Source organism: Schistocerca piceifrons, unplaced genomic scaffold (genome assembly GCF_021461385.2).
Source record: "Schistocerca piceifrons isolate TAMUIC-IGC-003096 unplaced genomic scaffold, iqSchPice1.1 HiC_scaffold_2117, whole genome shotgun sequence".
NCBI classification, from domain to species: Eukaryota; Metazoa; Arthropoda; class Insecta; order Orthoptera; family Acrididae; genus Schistocerca; species Schistocerca piceifrons.
The window spans coordinates 106,110-127,386 of record NW_025728028.1 but is presented as its reverse complement, the minus strand read 5'-3'; the positions used below and the strand labels follow the sequence as shown (position 1 = coordinate 127,386).

Here is a 21,277-nt window from a genome sequence, read left to right as displayed (position 1 = left end):
GCGGGAAAAATGCGCGAGGTCAGTGGCAGAGCAATTATAGTGATAGTAAACGAAATTGGCAGCAAAATCAGCGAAGAAGCCCAGAGCGACAGGGTAATGACCGGTATGACAACAATAGACCACCGCCGCAAAACGCGCCTATTGCGCAGCCGTGGCGGCCGACAAATCAGAGTGTACATATAGTGGAGGTCGCGGACAATAGCCTTCCAAGTACTTCACAAGCAACTAATCCAACAAACTAGAATCGGCCTCGATATGCTCTCCATCGATGGCCGAGAGATGGAGTGAGAGCAACACGAGTGATAATAATATACCTGGGATACGTATGCTGCGATACAACGATGGTGTCAGTATGGATAAAGATCTACTGAACGAACCACACGAATGTAAGAAAGATAATAACGAAAATGTGCAAGCTATTATCGAAGCGAAAATCAATGATGTTGCAGTGAATATAATCATCGACACAGGTGCCTCAGTAAGTGTAATGAGTATGGAGTTATTTAAGGCACTGGGAAAAGGACATAGCGTTCCGACTTTCCCGGTTAATAATTGTAAGGTGTCTGGAGCCATTGGTGCACAGAGCCAATCAGTTAAGTACCAGGTGCAGGTGGAGATTTGTAAGGAGGGCGAAGCCATAGTGAGCTCGTTCCTCGTTGTTAAAGGATTGAAGGTGGCCTGCATTCTGGGAGTAGATTTTCTCCGTGAGAGGGATGCATTGATCGACCTCTCCTTGGGGAAATTAAGCATAGTTAATAGGGGTAGGAGGATTGAGTTATCTATGATGAAATCGAAGGAGGTACTTGTGCCGTGTTGCAATCGAATCAATATCAAGGGTAGGAACCCTTGGGTACTACACCTTGATGATTTGTCACATGCAGCAGACCTCTATTACCCGAATTTAGAGGATCGAAATTTTGAAACAAATATTGAGGCATTTCAAACCAAAGTGCAGGAATCTGAAGGTTTAAGCGATAAACAAAAGCAACAGTTGACGCAGCTGCTATCGGAATACACTATGGTATTTACCGACCGACCAGGAATAGTCAAAGGGTACCACTATCACATAGAGGTGATGCCACACAAAACATACTGTCGCGCGACTTACTCCATCCCTTGGTCGAGGAGGGAATTAGTAGCTAAAGAGATTCGGAAGATGTTAGATTGGGATATCATTGAGCCCTCCTTCTCTCCATACAGTAGTCCTCTTGTAACAGTGGCGAAAGCCAATGGAAAAATCAGGCTAGTGTTAGATGCGAGGGACATTAACAAAATTATCATACCTGTCCGGACTCGCCCTGAGAATTTAGATGAGCAGATACAAAAATTTCATGGAGCACAGTACTTGACCTCGGTCGATCTGAAAAGTTCATATTGGCAAATTCCCCTTACACCGGAATCCAGGAAGTACACAGCTTTCATATTCGGAGGGCGGAGTTACCAATTCAAGGTACTTCCCTTCGGATTGAATGTGAGTGCTGGAGTGTTTATTACTGCACTAGACACGGTACTGGGTCCAGACTTATTAGAAAAAATCACTGTATATGTTGATGATCTGGTAATCGCTACTGCTACTTGGGACGAACATATGGAATTGTTGCGTAGAGTACTAGAGAGATTTAAGCAAGCAGGTGTGACAGCAAACCTAGAAAAGTCAAAATTTGGACGAAATAAAATTAAGTTTTTAGGCCATCTTATTACACCACTTGGTATACGCCCAGACAACAAAAAACTAGAGGCGATCCGAGAATTTCCAAGCCCCCGCACTAAGAGGCAATTGAAAGCGTTCCTTGGGCTCACGTCTTTTTTCAGAAGGTTCGTGCCCAATCAGTTGTTAAATGACGCGTCGCTACTAAATCTGCTACGAAAAAGTGTGCAATGGGTTTGGACTGACAAATGTCAACAAGCTTTTGAAGCGATTAAAACCGCCCTACTGAATGCAAATATTTTGCAGCACCCAGATCTGTCAAAAGATTTTTGTCTTGCGACGGATTCATGTTCCTATGGCCTGGGAGCGTGCTTATTTCAGTGGGAGGAAGGAAACGACCCGACAACAATAAAGATTATCGGCTTCGCCAGTAGGACCTTAACTAGCTGCGAGAGAGCCTACTCGGCAACCGAATTGGAAGCACTTGCAGTAATCTGGGCTGTGAAAAAGTTTAATTATTATTTACAAGGGAAGGAGATTAAAGTGTATAGTGACCACCAGGCGTTAAGTTTTTTGATGTCATGCAAACTATTCCATACTAGACTGAGGAGATGGATGCTTGTCCTACAAGAATACCGGATAAAGATTATGTACATAAAAGGCCAAGATAACGTAATAGCGGATGCTCTGTCGCGACTGCCGGTAGGATTACCGGATGTAGCAGAAATGTTAGAGCAATCCGAGGAGTATAAAGTGTTGTTAGTGCGTGACAATACTTACATGAAGGATTTTTTATATATATGTAAAAACATTTGCGAATTACAAAGGTCAGATCCGATGTGGAAAAAAATCATTAATAATATTGAAGAGAGTGTTAACAATAGAGGTGAGCAAGGTTTTAAAATAGTGAACCATATTTTGTATCATAAACTTAGTACGAAAGAAGACTGCTGGGCAGTATGTATACCTAACCAGTCGGTAAAAGTGATGATATGGCACACGCACTTGGCATGGGGCCATGCAGGGATTGGAAAGTGTGCAGAGATCATGGCCAGATACTGCTACTTTCCCTGTATGAAACACCAAATTCAGGCAACAGTTAGAACTTGCGTGATATGTCAAAAAGCAAAACATTATAATAGATCCACTAAGTTTGAGCTACATCCCATAGTTCCACTCAGGCCGCTTCAAATAGTATCTGTGGATGTAGCCGGTCCTTATCCCATGGCCAGAGGAGGTATGAAGTATATACTGGCCATGTACGATATTTTTTCCAAATACTTGGCAATTTATTGCATAAAATCAGCTACTGCCAAAACCATGGTCAGGCGGATCAGTCAAGAATACTTGCCCCAAGTGGGAAAACCCGAAGCCATAACGACTGATAATGCTTCTTATTTCACGGGTCGAACTTGGAAAAATTACCTACGGGAACAAAATATACAGCATATTCTGGTATCCCGGTTCCATCCCGAAGCCAGTCTAGTTGAAAGAATATTCAGAGAATTGAATAAGTTCCTTAGAATCTACATAGGGAACCAACATACCAAATGGCCAGGGCTAGTACCGAAATTTGTAGAAATACACAATTTAACACCCCATTCAAGTACAGGCTATCCACCGGTAGAGATATTGAAGGGATTTAGTGAGACACCGAATGAATGGCTCATGCCTTTGCCGAGACTAACAGTCAAGGCAGAAACAAGGGAGGAAAAGATGAAAAAGATATGGAACAGACTAACCAGCTGTGCGGCAAAGAGGAAAAGGAAGTACGACCGAGGTGTAACTAACGAACAGAAATATAATGTAGGGGATCTAGTACTTATTCGTAACCACGCTAAATCCTCAGCCACCTTAAAACAGAGTAGTAAGTGGCAATTGCTATATTCAGGGCCTTTTGAAGTAATAAGCGTGCCACACGAATGTAGCTATTTGTTAGCACATCCCCATACGGGGAAGATCAAAGGATTGTATCCACATAAAGATGTGAAGTTATTTATTCAGTGACATATCACATATAAAGAGTAATAGTTGTAAGAAGATTTTAATTGTGTTTTCGAATATAAGTATGTTAGTATTAAGAATGAAATTTGTGTGTAATGAAACTTGGAGGAAGTGGATTCAGAAAGTAGGCAATAGCTTACACAGGAAAGATTTTGTTTACAGACAATTAGAGCCATTTAAAAATTATAGGCTCATTAAGCAACGAACAATCTTCTTGTTGATAAAGTGAGGATTAATTTCTTGAATCATTATACAAAGGATTAATTTCTTGAACCATTTTCTATGTGTAGTATGTAAGTGCAATTAATGGTGCCATCTAATATAGTAAGGTAACTGTTGCAATTGTATTAGGATAAGGAACCCTGAGAAAGAGAGTCTTGACTAGCCAAACATGGACTTTGTAATATGCAAGAATTATGTGATGTTTGCTGCCAGTAGTGATATGAGAACGACACTGGAGCATAAGCTAATCCAAAAACAAGCCCGTTCCGTGGAAAATCCGCTTTGTATATAACAATGCTTCAATTGAAGCCTGTGTACTTGGTACACGCCCTTGAATATTCATTACGCGATACGCGAATTAAGTCAACCAATGTGGAACCTACACTGTAGTCATATAGGAAAAATCATTAAAAATAATGCTAGTGCTAAATGAAGTATTTATTGATCAATATGCCCAAGTCAAGCTGTCATGCACATGGTAAAATCTGTTTGATAGATGGGTGATAACCAGGCAAGCTACACTGATAAGAAAATTAAAAAATTTTACAAAAGGGCTATATACGCCTAGTAACAATATGAAAAGTGTGTTGTGAATAGGTAAAAACAAATAGACGCCCTGTAGATGAGAGTGAATATGCGAAGAACAGTTAAAAGGTATTAAAAAATAAACTGTGTGCATAAACAATGGAGGAACGGACGGAATATTGTGTGTAGCAGGGACAGAAAATGACTGTTGTATCTGCACCAATATATACGTCGATAAGTCTAGTGTTAAGTGACAGACTGTCCTAGTGCAGTGCTCAACGAACAATAGACAGTGTATAAAAACAGTAGTTATTGATCCGTTCGGAGTCGAGTTAAACGAACATCGCTCGACGGGGACATTTAGTATGTGTGTTACGAAACATTTTCACGTGTTGAAAGACGCTCTGGCAGTGTACCAACCGTGGAGTGAGTGAAAATGTGTAGTACAATGTGCGTGTGACGAACCTTGAATACCAGTGTCACAATGCCACAAGAAACCTGTTATCACGCCAAACCATCCTGTGCATACCAGTGAAGCGACGGCTTACTGAACAATAAACGCTTTTAACAAGTTGCATCTTCTTCCACAGCTAGTAATCTGTGTCCTTAAAGACAGTACACCGTTGTGGAATGTTTGTTTCATGCGCTACAACGGGGAGCCATGCGGAGAAGCCGAGACGAGTGCCGTGCCGCCAGCCAGCTGGTCGCGGTAAACCACTGCCACTCGCCGACATCGGCGAATGGTTCGCCGCGGTTCGCGACTGCTTGGGCGCCACGTCAGCACGACGTCGCTGTTACTGAGAGCCGGTCGTCGAACCCAGCGGCCGTCGGCACGCGGCGTTCCAGACGACGCGACTCAACAATTGCTTCGCGCCGCCAGCTCCGTACAACATTGTTGTCATTCAAATGAACTACCAAATATGTGTTTAATGCACTAACATGAATAGGGTTTAGTGGACACGAAATGACGTGACAAACATTTGTTTTTTTTTCTTGAGTTATTCAATACGGACTCAAAGTATTCATTGGTTCAGTGATATATAGATATAATATGTTTTCGTCATGTTAATGAAGTATACTCGCATGAATGCTGGACATTTTAAACCAATTGTCGTGAGCAAATGCAAGGACGATTCATGATACTACTGTAAAAATGTGTAACAAGTGACTTTCATTACAATCTAAAACACAAATATTATATGGGTAACAAAGAGACTAAAGGTTTAACATGCTCTCACAAATAGCCTTTGTTATATGTGAACATTGGATAGAATCTGAACTTTTTGTGATCAAACTGGGTATTAAAACAAACCAGACGAGATGACCATGGCTCCGGCGCAGTTTTCCCAGGTTTTCTGATCGCACGTAGCCCGAATGGGGGAGCCAAATAAATGTAATGACCCTGGGACTAGGTTGACGGTCACCTCGCAAAGTGAAAGAACAGTATAAAAAGTGTAATTAAACCTACAGTGTAAAAGAACTAAGAAGTGTAAAGTGAATGATCCAACCAAGGTAACAGACAATAACCAAACAGACGTTAGTGGCAGCATACTGCCGAACATTTCCAACGTTAGTCAATTGCTGCCAGGGGGCATTGTAACGTCTAGAGAAACAAAAACAATAGATTATGTAGTAATTAGAGAATTAGATGTACCATATTGTGTCATTGTATAAAACTTCGTATTTATTTTATTATTTATTTTGAGAATATCTGCGTCGGCGAGTAATAAAACCGACACAGAAGATAAATGTTAAACAGAGATTAAAATAAGTCACTAGTATATAATACGTGACGAATAGCAATTTCTTTGTCTTCTTCATCTGGGAGTCGAACGAATAAGATATCCTGTGTCGTAGTAGCGAACGCTAGTGTAGCATTCTTTTGTCGAGACTAAGCAATGTACGCCATTACGTGTGAATTCACATAGGTCTGTAATCACTGAGATATTTAAAGGTTTTAATAGAGTTGTTTAAATGAAAACTTGTATGATTTATTGTTAAGCTTGCTTGCATATTATCCCATCCTGTTGAGACATTTTTCAGTTATAAAAATATTATCTGTGGTGCTGAGCTGCGTGGAGAACGAAGAGCCGCTGCCGCGGCGTATTTAAACGACTTACAATATAGTCGAGCATACCGCAAGAAAGCGGTAAAATAATAGTAAAATAATATTATTTCTTTTAGCTCCCAGACTGGCACTGAAGATCAGCAGATTTTATGATGTGTTGCAGATTGACGCGGGCTGCTGATAGGATATAATTTACAGTGCAAATAATTTAATGTACCTTCAGGATCTGATAGGAATCTTGCTGTGCTCCGTTCTGATCTGGCAAACTTTATAGTGACAACGTATTTTTTTAATGAGAGTCTCATGTTCTGGGGCTAGTCGTGGTATGAAATGGCATTTTAACGAGAAATAAAATCCACTGCGAACTTGTGTTTTTGAACGATCACATGGACTGTAACACCAGTGCTCATAACAAAGTAATTTCAACTTTTAATCACTATGAAGTAGGGAGGATTATTGATTCTTAGCATGAGTTGCAGTTACGAAAAATCGTTCCTTAAATTGTAGGCCAGATCCAGAACAATAAGACTTCGATATATACATTTTATTCCGCTAAAGGGTAATGATGATAAAGAAAAGCAAAGCACAGCATTGCTAAAAGTATTTCACTCGGCTCTTTTCGTATATATGCAATAATAATAAACAAAAACGTGAAAACAGTAAGAAGAGTCAGTCTTCTAGTACTTGAGTCGGCATTGTACCTTTTTTATTTAATTCCGATGCAATTTCTGTGTTTCATCGTCAATAAGAAGGTCAGGGGGATACAGTAAAACAGAAGTGAAGCAACGGAATCTATAACTAGTGTCACAGGAATGGTTCAAAACATAGACAGGAAGAAGAGTCAGTTTTCTTGTACTTATGTCGGCATTGTGCCTTTTCTATTTAATTCCAATTCAATTTCTGTGTTTCGTCGACAATAAGAAAGTCCAAGGGATACAGTAAAACTGAATTGAAGCATCGGAATCCAAAACCGGTCCCACAGGAAAGGTTTAAAACATAGACAGTAATATGAGCCAGACTTCTTGTACTTGAGTCGGCATTGTGCGTTTTGTATTTAATTCCGATGCAAATTCTGTGTATCATCATCAATTAGACGGTCAGAGGGATACAGTAAAACTGAAGTGAAGCATCGAAATTTATAACTTGTGTCACAGGAATGGTTCAAACCATAGACAGTAAGAAGAGTCAGTCTTATTGTACTTAAGTCGGCATTGGGCCTTTTGTATTTAATTCTGATGCAATTTCTGTGTTTCGTCGTCAATAAGAAGGTCCAAGGGAGACAGTAAACATGAAGTGAAGCATCGGAATCTAAAACCGGTCTCACAGAAAAGGTTCAAAACATAGACAGTAAGAAGAGCCAGACTTCTTGTACCTGAGTCGGCATTGTGCCTTTTGTATTTAATTCCCATGCAATCTCTGTGTTTCATCGTCAATAAGACGGTCAGAGGGATACAGTAAACCTGAAGTGAAGCATCGGAATCTATAACTAGTGTCACAGGAATGGTTCAAAACATAGACAGTAGGAAGAGTCAGTCTTCTTGTAGTTAAGTCGTCATTTTGCCTTTTGTATATAATTCCGATGCAATTTCTGTGTTTCATCGTCAATAAGAAGGTCAGCTGGATACAGTAAACCTGAAGTGAAGCATCGGAATCTATAACAAGTGTCACAGGAATGGTTCAAAACATAGACAGTAAGAAGAGTCGGTCCTCTTGTACTTAAGTCGGCATTGTGCCTTTTGTATATAATTCCGATGCAATATCTGTGTTTCATCGTCAATAAGAAGGTCAGAGGGATACAGTAAACCTGAAGTGAAGCATAGGAATCTATAGCAAGTGTCACAGGAATGGGTCAAAGCATAGACAGTAAGAAGAGCCAGTCTTCTTGTACTTGAGTCGGCATTGTGCCTTTTGTAATTAATTCCGATGCAATTTCTGTGTTTCATCGTCAATAAGAAGGTCAGAGGGATACAGTAAACTAGAAGTGAAGCATCGGAATCTATTACTAGTGTCACAGGAATGGTTCAAAACATAGACAGTAAGAAGAGTCAGTCTTTATGTACTTAAGTCGGCATTGTGCATTTTGTATTTAATTCCGATGCACTTTCTGTGTTTCATCGACAATAAGAAGTCAGAGGGATACAGTAAACCTGAAGTGAAGCATCGGAATCTATAACTAGTGTCACAGGAATGGTTCAAAACATTGAGAGTAAGAAGAGTCAGTCTTTGTGTACTTAAGTCGGCATTCTGCCTTTTATATTTAATTCCGTTGCAAATTCTGTGTTTCATTGTCAGTAAGAAGATCAGAGGGATACAGTAAACCTGAAGTGAAGCATCGGAATCTATAACTAGTGTCACAGGAATGGTAGAAAACATTGACAGTAAGAAGAGTCAGTCTTCTTGTACTTAAGTCGGCATTGTGCCTTTTGTATTTAATTAAGATGCAATTTCTGTGTTTCATCGTCAATAAGGAGGTCAGAGGAATGCAGAAAACCTGAAGTGAAGCATCGGAATCTAAAACTAGTGTCACAGGAATGGTTCAAAACATAGACAGAAGGAAGAGTCAGTCTTCTTGTACTTAAGTCGGCATTGTGAATTTTGTATTTAATTCCGATGCAATTTCTGTGTTTCATCGTCAATAGGAAGGTCAGAGGGATACAGTAAAACTGAAGTGAAGCATCGGAATCTATAATTAGTGTCACAGGAATGGTTCAAAACATAGACAGTAAGAAGAGTCAGTCTTCTTGTACTTAAGTCAGCATTGTACCTTTTGTATTTAATTCCGATGCAATTTCTGTGCTTCATCGTCAATAAGAAGGACAGCTGGATACAGTAAACCTGAAGTGAAGCATCGGAATCTATAACTAGTGTCACAGGAATGGTTCAAAACATAGACAGTAAGAAGAGCCAGTCTTCTTGTACTTGAGTCAGCATTGTGCCTTTTGTATTTAATTCCGATGAATTTTCTGTGTTTGATCGTCAATAAGAAGGTCAGAGGGATACAGTAAAACTGAAGTGAAGCATCGAAATTTATAACTGGTGTCACAGGAATGGTTCGAAACATAGACAGTAAGAAGAGTCAGTCTTATTGTACTTAAGTCGGCATTGTGCCTTTTGTATTTAATTCCGATGCAATTTCTGTGTTTCGTCGTCAATAAGAAGGTCCAAGGGAGACAGTAAACCTGAAGTGAAGCATCGGAATCTAAAACCGGTCTCACAGAAAAGGTTCAAAACATAGACTGTAAGAAGAGCCAGACTTCTTGTACCTGAGCCGGCATTGTGCCTTTTGTATTTAATTCCCATGCAATCTCTGTGTTTCATCGTCAATAAGAAGGTCAGAGGGATACAGTAAACCTGAAGTGAAGCATCGGAATCTATAACAAGTGTCACAGGAATGGTTCAAAACATAGACAGTAGGAAGAGTCAGTCTTCTTGTAGTTAAGTCGTCATTTTGCCTTTTGTAAATAATTCCGATGCAATTTCTGTGTTTCATCGTCAATATCAAGGTCAGCTGGATACAGTACACCTGAAGTGAAGCATCGGAATCTATAACAAGTGTCACAGGAATGGTTCAAAACATAGACAGTAAGAAGTGTCGGTCTTCTTGTACTTAAGTCGGCATTGTGCCTTTTGTATATAATTCCGATGCAATATCTGTGTTTCATCGTCAATAAGAAGGTCAGAGGGATACAGTAAACCTGAAGTGAAGCATAGGAATCTATAGCTAGTGTCACAGGAATGGGTCAAAGCATAGACAGTAAGAAGAGCCAGTCTTCATGTACTTGAGTCGGCATTGTGCCTTTTGTAATTAATTCGGATGCAATTTCTGTGTTTCATCGTCAATAAGAAGGTCAGAGGGATACAGTAAACCAGACGTGAAGCATCGGAATCTATTACTAGTGTCACAGGAATGGTTCAAAACATAGACAGTAAGAAGAGTCACTTTTGTTGTACTTAAGTCGGCATTGTGCCTTTTGTATTTAATTCCGATGCAATTTTTGTGTTTCATCGACAATAAGAACGTCAGAGGGATACAGTAAACCTGAAGTGAAGCATCGGAATCTATAACTAGTGTCAGAGGAATGGTTCAAAGCATTGAGAGTAAGAAGAGTCAGTCTTTGTGTACTTAAGTCGGCATTGTGCATTTTATATTTAATTCCGATGCAAATTCTGTGTTTCATTGTCAATAAGAAGATCAGAGGGATACAGTAAACCTGAAGTGAAGCATCGGAATCTATAACTAGTGTCACAGGAATGGTAGAAAACATTGACTGTAAGAAGAGTCAGTCTTCTTGTACTTAAGTCGGCATTGTGCCTTTTGTATTTAATTAAGATGCAATTTCTGTGTTTCATCGTCAATAAGGAGGTCAGAGGAATGCAGATAACCTGAAGTGAAGCATCGGAATCTAAAACTAGTGTCACAGGAATGGTTCAAAACATAGACAGTAGGAAGAGTCAGTCTTCTTGTACTTAAGTCGGCATTGTGAATTTTGTATTTAATTCCGATGCAATTTCTGTGTTTCATCGTCAATAGGAAGGTCAGAGGGATACAGTAAAACTGAAGTGAAGCATCGGAATCTATAACTAGTGTCACAGGAATGGTTCAAATCATAGACAGTAAGAAGAGTCAGTCTTCTTGTACTTAAGTCAGCATTGTACCTTCTGTATTTAATTCCGATACAATTTCTGTGCTTCATCGTCAATAAGAAGGACAGCTGGATACAGAAAACCTGAAGTGAAGAATCGGAATCTATAACTAGTGTCACAGGAATGGTTCAAAACATAGACAGTAAGAAGAGCCAGTCTTCTTGTACTTGAGTCGGCATTGTGCTTTTGTATTTAATTCCGATGAATTTTCTGTGTTTGATCGTCAATAAGAAGGTCCGAGGGTTACAGTGAACCTGAAGTGAAGCATCGGAATCTATTACTAGTGTCACAGGAATGGTTCAAATCTTAGACAGTAAGAAGAGTCAGTCTTCTTCTACTTACGTCTGCATTGTGCCTTTTGTATTTAATTAAGATGCAATTTCTTTGATTTGTCGTCAATAAGAAGGTCAGAGGCATACAGTAAACCTGAAGTGAAGCATCGGATTCTATAACTAGTGTCACAGGAATGGTTCAAAACATAGACACTAAGAAGAGTCAGTTTTCTTGTACTTAAGTTGGCATTGGGCCTTTTGAATATAATTACGATGCAATTTCTGTGTTTCTTCGTCAATAAGAAGGTCAGAGGGATACGGTAAACCTGAAGTGCAGCATCGGAATCCATAACTAGTGTCACAGGAATGGTTCAAACATAGACAGTAAGAAGGGTCAGTCTTCTTATACTTAAGTCAGCATTGTGCCTTTTGTATTTAATTCCGATGCAATATCTGTGTTTCTTCGTCAATAAGAAGGTCAGAGGGATACAGTAAACCTGAAGTGAAGCATCGGAATCTATAACTAGCGTCACAGGAATGGTTCAAAACATAGACAGTAAGAAGAGCCAGTCTTCTTGTACTTGAGTCGGCATTGTGCCTTTTGTATTTAATTCCGATGAATTTACTGTGTTTGATCGTCAATAAGAAGGTCAGAGGGATACAGTAAAACTGCAGTGAAGCATCAAAATTTATAACTGGTGTCACAGGAATGGTTCAAAACATAGACAGTAAGAAGAGTCAGTCTTATTGTACTTAAGTCGGCATTGTGCCTTTTGTATTTAATTCCGATGCAATTTCTGTGTTTCGTCGTCAATAAGAAGGTCCAAAGGAGACAGTAAACCTGAAGTGAAGCATCGGAATCTAAAACCGGTCTCACAGAAAAGGTTCAAAACATAGACCGTAAGAAGAGCCAGACTTCTTGTGCCTGAGTCGGCATTGTGCCTTTTGTATTTAATTCCCATGCAATCTCTGTGTTTCATCGTCAATAAGACGGTCAGAGGGATACAGTAAACCTGAAGTGACGCATCGGATTCTATAACTAGTGTCACAGGAATGGTTCAAAACATAGACACTAAGAAGAGTCAGTTTTCTTGTACTTAAGTTGGCATTGGGCCTTTTGAATATAATTACGATGCAATTTCTGTGTTTCTTCGTCAATAAGAAGGTCAGAGGGATACAGTAAACCTGAAGGGACGCATCAGAATCTATAACTAGTGTCACAGAAATGGTTCATAACATAAACAGTAAGAAGAGCCAGTTTTCTTTTACTTGGGTCGGCATTGTGCATTTGTATCTAATTCGGATGCAACTTCTGTGTCTCATCGTCAATAAGAGCGTCAGAAAGATACAGTAAACCTGAAGTGCAGCATCGGAATCTATTACTAGTGTCACAGGAATGGTTCAAAACATAGACAGTAGGAAGAGACAATCTTCTTGTACTTAAGTCGGCATTGTGCCTTTTGTATTTAATTCCGATGCAATTTGTGTGTTTCATCGTCAATAAGAAGGTCAGAGGGATACGGTAAACCTGAAGTGCAGCATCGGAATCCATAACTAGTGTCACAGGAATGGTTCAAACATAGACAGTAAGAAGGGTCTGTCTTCTTATACTTAAGTCAGCATTGTGCCTTTTGTATTTAATTCCGATACAATATCTGTGTTTCTTCGTCAATAAGAAGGTCAGAGGGATACAGTAAACCTGAAGTGAAGCATCGGAATCTATAACCAGTGTCACAGAAATGGTTCAAAACATAGACAGTAAGTAGAGCCAGCCTTCTTGTACTTGAGTCGGCATTGTGCCTTTTGTATTTAATTCCGATGCAATTTCTGTGTTTCATCGTCAATAAGTAGCTCAGAGGGATACAGTAAACCTGAAGTGAAGCATCGGAATCTATAACTAGTGTCACAGCAATGGTTCAAAGCATAAACAGTAAGAAGAGTCAGTTTTTCTTGTACTTAGGTTGGCATTGTGCCTTTTGTATTTAATTCCGATGCAATTTCTGTGTTTCATCGTCAATAAGAAGGTCAGAGGGATACAGCAAGCCTGAAGTAAAGCATCGGAATCTATAACTAGTGTCACAGGAATGGTTCAAACCATAGACAGTAAGATGAGTTAGTGTTCTTGTACTGAAGTCGGCATTGTGCCTTTTGTATTTAATTAAGACGCAATTTCTGTGTTTCATCGACAATAAGAAGGTCAGAGGGATACAGTAAACTTGAAGTGAAGTATCGGAATCTGTAACTAGTGTCACAGGAATGGTTCAAAACATAGACAGTAAGAGGAGTCATTCTTCTTGTACTTAAGTCTTCAGTGTGCCTTTTGTATATAATTCCGATGCAATTTCTGTGCTTCATCGTCAATAAGAAGGTCAGCTGGATACAGTAAACCTGAAGTGAAGCATCGGAATCTATAACTAGTGTCACAGGAATGGTTCGAAACATCGACAGTAAGAAGACTCATTCTTCTTGTACTTAAGTCGGCATTGTGCATTTTGTATTTAATTCCGAAGCAATTTACGTGTTTCATCGTCAATAAGAAGGTCAGAGGGATACAGTAAACCTGAAGTGAAGCATCGGAATCTATTACTAGTGTCACAGGAATGGTTCAAAACATATGCATTAAGAAGTGTCAGTCTTCTTGTACTTGAGTCGGCATTGTGCCTTTTGTATTTAATTCCGATGCAATTTCTGTGTGTCATCACCAATAAGAAGTTCAGAGGGATACAGTAAACCTGAAGTGAAGCATCGGAATCGATAACTAGTGTCACAGGAATGGTTCGAAACATCGACAGTAAGAAGATTCATTCTTCTTGTACTTAAGTCGGCATTGTGCATTTTGTATTTAATTCCGATGCAATTTACGTGTTTCATCGTCAATAAGAAGGTCAGAGGGATACAGTAAACCTGAAGTGAAGCATCGGAATCTATAACTAGTGTCACAGGAATGGTTCAAAACATAGACAGTAAGAAGAGCCAGTCTTCTTGTACTTGAGTCGGCATTGTGCCTTTTGTATTTAATTCCGATGCAATTTATGTGTTTCTTCCTCAATAAGAAGGTCAGGGGGATACAGTAAACCTAGAGTGAAGAATCGGAATCTATAACTAGTGTCACGGGAATGGTTCAAAACATAGACAGTAAGAAGAGCCAGTCATCTTGTACTTGGGGCGGCATTGTGCCTTTTGTATTTAATTCGGATGCAATTTCAGTATTTCATCGTCAATACGAAGTACAGAGGGATACAGTAAACCTGAAGTGAAGCATCAGAATCTATAACTAGTGTCACAGGAATGGTTCAAAACGTAGACAGTAAGAAGAGTCAATCTTCCTGTACTTAAGTCGGCATTGTGCCTTTTGTATTTAATTAAGATGCAATTTCTGTGTTTCATCGTCAATAAAAAGGTGAAAGGGATACAGTAAACCTGAAGTGAAGCATCGGAATCTATAACTAGTGTCACAGGAATGATTCAAAACATAGACAGTAAGAAGAGTCAGTCTTCTTGTACTTATGTCGGCATTGTGGCTTTTGTATATAATTCCGATGCAATTTCTGTGTTTCATCGTCAATAAGAAGCTCAGACTGATACAGTAAACCTGAAGTGAAGCACCGGAATCTATAACCAGTGTCACAGGAATGGTTCAAAACATAGTCAGTAAGAAGAGTCAGTTATCTTGTACTTAAGTCAGCATTGTGCCTTTTGTATTTAATTCCGATGCAAATTCTGTGTTTCATCGTCACTAAGAAAGTCAGAGGGACACAGTAAACCTGAAGTGAAGCATCGGAATCTATAACTAGTGTCATAGGAATGGTTCAAACCATAGACAGTAAGAAAAGTTAGTCTTTTTGTACTTAAACCGGCATTGTGCCTTTTGTATTTAATTCCGATGCCATTTCTGTGTTTCATCGTCAATACGAAGGTCAGAGGGATACAGTAAACCTGAAGTGAAGCATCGGAATCTATAACTAGTGTCACAAGAATAGTTCAAAGCATAGATAGTAAGAAGGGTCAGTCTTCTTATACTTAAGTCAGCATTGTGCCTCTTGTATTTAATTCCGATGCAATATCTGTGTTTCTTCGTCAATAAGAAGGTCAGAGGGATACAGTAAACCTGAAGTGAAGCATCGGAATCTATAACCAGTGTCACAGAAATGGTTCAAATCATAGACAGTAAGAAGAGCCAGCCTTCTTGTACTTAAGTCGGCATTGTGCCCTTTGTATTTAATTCCGATGCAATTTCTGTGTTTCATCGTCAATAAGTAGGTCAGAGGGTTACAGTAAACCTGAAGTGAAGCATCGTAATCTATAACTAGTGTCACAGGAATGGTTCAAACATAGACAGTAAGAAGAGTAGTCTTCTTGTACATAAGTCGGCATTGTGCCTTTTGTATTTAATTCCGATGCAATTTACGTGTTTCATCGTCAATAAGAAGGTCAGAAACACCGCCGCAAGCCGGTCCCAAGCCCGGGCCCATCTAAAAACAAGAGGATGGGGAAGTGTGGAGGGGGAGGAGTAACAACCTCGTAAAACAACCAGGGTCCGTCCGGCTCCAGACGGTAGCACCCTGTCATAGGGCCCCTGCCTAGGGTTACTAGGTGAAACCCAGCCAACGGTCTCAATGGCGGAAGAGGAACAATTTCCCAACGGCAGAGAGAGCGGAAGAGCTAACTCCAGGGCTTACTACCTTGGTTTTAATTTCGGATTCGGGGCAACCCGATCCCCCAATTTATTATCCAACAATTACTGCAAAGCATGATTGGAACGTCGTCAAAGATAGACACTACTCCAAGAGGTAGACCGAATGGCAAATCCTCCGTTGTTCGTAGAAACAATGCAAAGGGGTCAAAGGATTTTGGAGGACCCCAACCAACATGTATGCAGCCCTCAACACTGAAATTTAAGAAAGCAACTATGTTTGCAACCCTAAATGTAAACTCTCTAATTAAAGTAGGAAAATTGAAATTATTGATTGAAAAGCTGAACCAGAAAGAAATTTTAATATGTGCATTACAAGAAACAAGGTTTTTAGATGGAACTGCTTTAGATTTTGAAAACTATCGTTTATTTAAAGGAAAACCAGGTAAAATCTTAATGAAACAAATGCCATACCTGGGAACAGCATTTCTGGTACATCACTCAATTTTAGATTCAGTTACTAACTTCTACTCGAGTTCTGAGAGACTATCCATTCTTGAGATTAAATGTAAAAACAAAGGATACTCTATAATCAACTGCCATGCACCCATAAACCAGGACAACAAAAATAACCCGGAGAAAGTTGAAGAATTTTGGGAGATACTTGAAATGGAACTGGATAGATGCTCAAAGAAGAACATAAAAATGTTAGTAGGCGATTTTAACGCACAAATAGGAAGGGAGAAAAAATACCATGGAACAGTAGGCCTCTTCCCAGGTCACAAAAGAACTTCAAAAAATGGAGAAAGGCTTATAGAGGTATGTAGGCATTTCAACTTGAAAATAATGACAACACATTTCAAAAAGCTGAGCCGAAAAACTAAAACATGGAGATCACCAAATCCACTTCTCGGAGAATTCCAAATTGACCATGTGGCTATCTCACTTCATTGTCAAGAAGAAATTCAAAACACTAAAGTGCTGAAAAGCCTTGATGTTGATTCAGACCACTATTTGACTACGATTAAATTCAGACCACTCCCATTTCGAAAAGAGAAGAAAATCTCTTACAAAATTCCAAAATATAACACAGAAACGTTAAAAAATGAAGAAATTAAACAACGGTTTCAAAGAGCATTGCACAAAGGTAGCGATGGCATATCCACAATAAATAAGGAAGCGGGATGGGAGGAGATCAAAAACGAAATAGTTGAAATAGCAAAAGAAAATTGTCTCGTGAAAAGAGTAAGAAGACATCCATGGTGGGACAATGAATGTGATGAGAACCTGGAGAAGAGACAGAAATTGTGGCAGAAATGGAACTCCACAAAAGATCCTCAAGATCTTGACAATTTTAAAATCCAGAGAAGAGAAACAGCTAAGCTTTTCCGTAATAAAAAAAGAAGACAATTTCAGGATAACCTAGAACAGATTGAGGAAGACTTTAAAAGAAATAATTCTAGAGATTTCTACAAAACTTTTAGAAAACAGCTAACCAAATACCAATCCCCAAATTTATGTTTTAAAGATGAAGAGAACAAGCTAGGTTTGACAAACAAGACTAATTGTGAAATATTAGCAAAATATTTCGAGAATCTACTAAATTGTGAACCACCCAAAGATAAAATGAGTTTTGAAAACCACCGAAATACTAATACCGAGTCAAAACCTCCAGACGCTGAAGAAATAAAACACATAATACACAGTCTAAAAAACAATAAAGCCCCAGGTGAAGACTCCATAGTACCAGAAATCCTAAAAATAATGGATACCAACCTCCCACAAGTTTTGGAACATATGTTTAAGAAGATCTGGGACGAAGAAAGAATTCCTGAAGACTGGCAGTGTGTCCTGATACACCCACTCCACAAAAAGGGGGATAAGATGAATGTTAATAATTATAGAGGGATCTCGCTACTACCAGTAGGATACAAAATTTTGTCAAGGAAATTACTTCAAATCGTGGAGCCAGTTCTGGATAAAAAAATTGGTGAATATCAAGCAGGTTTTAGACAAGGTACATCCTGTGTTGAACAAATATTTAACCTGAAAACACTAATTCGTTACAGAATCTCAAGAGGCCAGAGATTTGCAATAGTATTTGTAGATTTCAAAAAAGCATACGACTCGGTAGATAGAGAAACATTACTGAAAGTATTGGAAGAATTTGGGGTCGATACGAAAACAATTCAAATTATCAAACAGACGCTAACAAACAGTAAGGCCAAAGTTAAATTTATGGGTGAAATTTCAAGGAAGTTCGAAATTAAAACAGGTGTTAGACAAGGTGATGGTTTATCCCCAATCCTCTTCAACTGCGTACTGGAAAAGATATTCAGAATATGGAAAGAAGAACTCAAAGGCACCAAGAATGACATCAGAATTGGAACAAAAAAAGAAAAAATAGAAATGGACTGTTTAGCTCTTGCAGACGATCTGGCAATAATTAAAGAAAACGAAGAAATAGCTCAGAACTACCTGGAGAAACTACAAGAAGTTTCGGCCAGAGCTGGACTGCAGATTTCATTTGAAAAAACCGTGTATATGTCTAATCATAGAAATAACAAGAAAAATCTTATTACTAAATACGGCAATATTAAGAGAGTCGAAAAATTTAAGTATTTAGGTGAAATAATTCAAGTGAATGGTTTAGACAAGAGTGCAAACCAGGCGAGAGCAAGGAAAATGGAATTTGCTTTTCAAAAAACCAAAGACATATATAACAAAAAAAACATTTCGATTCAAGCTAAATTAAGACATTATAAAACTGTCATTAGACCAGAATGCCTGTATGCATCGGAGTGCCTAACTCTTAACAAAAAGGGGGAAATAGAAAACATGGAAAAGAAAGAAAGGAAAATTTTGAGAAAAATATTAGGACCGAGAAAGATTGGAGAAGAGTACAAGCTAAAGCGTAATAAGGAAATATACAAAACTATTGAGAAAGTGAGTGAGGCGATGCGTAAACGCAGACTAACGTTTTATGGTCACCTGTCGAGGATGGATGGAAACAGACTAACAAGAAAAGTGTTTGAACATAGTAACAGGAACGAAAAAACCAACAATAAATGGATACAGATGGTGAAAATGGATTTGGCCTATTTTAATGTCACCCGTGAGTCAATCAGGGACAGGGAAAAGTTTAGACAAATAGTGAACGAAATTAAGTGTTTTCCAGAAGAAACGAAACTAAAGAATAATAACAGGAAATGGTCGGAAGAGCGGAGGAGGAACCACTCGAAAAAGATGAGGAAATATTGGGAAGAGAGAAAAAAAGATCAAAATGCCGGGCAAGTGAATTGTTGAACGTGGTCCAAAGATGGCCGAAATCGAAAGAAGAAGAAGAAGAAGGTCAGAGGGATACAGTAAACCTGAAGTGAAGCATCGGAATCCATAACTAGTGTAACAGCAATGGTTCAAAACATGGTAGTATGAAGAGTCAGTTTACTTGTACTTAAGTCGGCATTGTGCCTTTTGTATTTAATTCCGATGCAATTTCTTTGTTTCATCGTCAATAAGAAGGTCACAGGGATACAGTACCTGAAATGAAGCATCGGAATCTATAACTAGTGTCACAGGAATGAATGGAAGATAAACAGTAAGAAGAGTCAGTTTTCTTCAACTTAGGTCGGCATTGTGCCTTTTGTATTTAATTCCGATGCAATTTCTGTGTTTCATCGTCAACAAGAAGGTCAGAGGGATACAGTAAACCTGAAGTGAAGCATCGTAATTTATAGCTAGTGTCACAGGATTGGTTCAAAACATAGACAGTAAGAAGAGTCAGTCTTCTTGTGCTTAAGTCGGCATTGTGCCTTTTGTATTTAATTCCGATGCACTTTACGTGTTTCTTCGTCAATAAGTAGGTCAGAGGGATACAGAAAACCTGAAGTGAAGCATCGGAATCTATAACTAGTGTCACAGGAATGGTTCAAACCATAGACAGTAAGATGAGTTAGTGTTCTTGTACTGAAGTCGGCATTGTACCGTTTGTACTTAATTAAGATGCAATTTCTGTGTTTCATCGACAATAAGAAGGTCAGAGGGATACAGTAAACCTGAAGTGAAGCATAGAAATCTTTAACTAGTGTCACAGGAATGGTTCAAACCATAGAGAGTGAGATGAGTTAGTGTTCTTGTACTGAAGTCGGCATTGTGCCTTTTGTACTTAATTAAATGCAATTTCTGTGTTTCATCGACAGTAAGAAGGTCAGAGGGATACAGTAAACCTGAAGTGAAGCATCGGAATCTATAACTAGTGTCACAGGAATGGTTCAAAACATAGACAGTAAGAAGAGTCAGTTTTCTTGTACTTAAGTCGGCATTGGGCTTTTTGAATATAATTACGATGCAATATCTGTGTTTCTTCGTCAATAAGAAGGTCTGAGGGTACCAGTAAACCAGAAGGGAAGCATCGGAATCTATAACTAGTGTCACTGACATGGTTCAAAACATAGACAGTAAGAAGAGCCAGTCTTCTTGTACTTGAGTCGGCATTGTGCCTTTTTATTTAATTCCGATTCAATTTATGTGTTTCTTCGTCAATAAGAAGGTCAGAGGGATACAGTAAACCTGAAGTGAAGCATCGGAATCTATAACTAGTGTCACAGGAATGGTTCAAAACATAGACAGTAAGAAGAGCCAGTCTTCTTGTACTTGGGTCGGCATTGTGCCTTTTGTATTTCATTCGGATGCAACTTCTGTGTTTCATCGTCAATAAGAGCGTCAGAGGGATACAGTAAACCTGAAGTGAAGCATCGGAATCTATAACTAGTGTCACAGGAATGGCTCAAAACATAGACAGTAGGAAGAGTCAGTCTTCTTGTACTTAAGTCGGCATTGTGCCTTTTGCATTTAATTAAGATTTAATTTCTGTGTTTCATCGTCAATAATAAGGTCAGAGAGATACAGTAAACCTGAAGTGAAGCATCGGAATCTATAACTAGTGTCACAGGAATGGTTCAAAACATAGACAGTAAGAAGAGTCAGTCTTTTTGTACTTAAGTCGGCATTGTGCCTTTTGTATTTAATTCCGATGCAATTTCTGTGTTTCATCGTCAATAAGAAGGTCAAAGGGATACAGTAAACCTGAAGTGAAGCATCGGAATCTATAGCTAGTGTCACAGAAATGGTTCAAAACATAGAGAGTAAGAAGGGTCAGTCTTCTTGTACTTAAGTCGGCATTGTGCATTTCGTATTTAATTCCGATGCAATATCTGTGTTTCTTCGTCATTAAGAAGGTCAGAGAGATACAGTAAACCTGA

General features: G+C 39.0%; 1 protein-coding gene across 1 annotated transcript; it reads left to right on the top strand.

Annotated features, from left to right (window-relative positions):
• Positions 1–784: 784 nt before the first annotated feature.
• LOC124742024 lies at positions 785–19,306 on the top strand (the record flags this gene model as incomplete). The annotated part of the gene is made up of 3 exons (XM_047248747.1): positions 785–965; positions 3,183–3,515; positions 19,195–19,306. Coding segments are annotated over exons 1-3 (626 nt in total), but the record flags the coding sequence as incomplete, so codon positions are not given.
• Between the last annotated feature and the right edge of the window lie 1,971 nt (positions 19,307–21,277).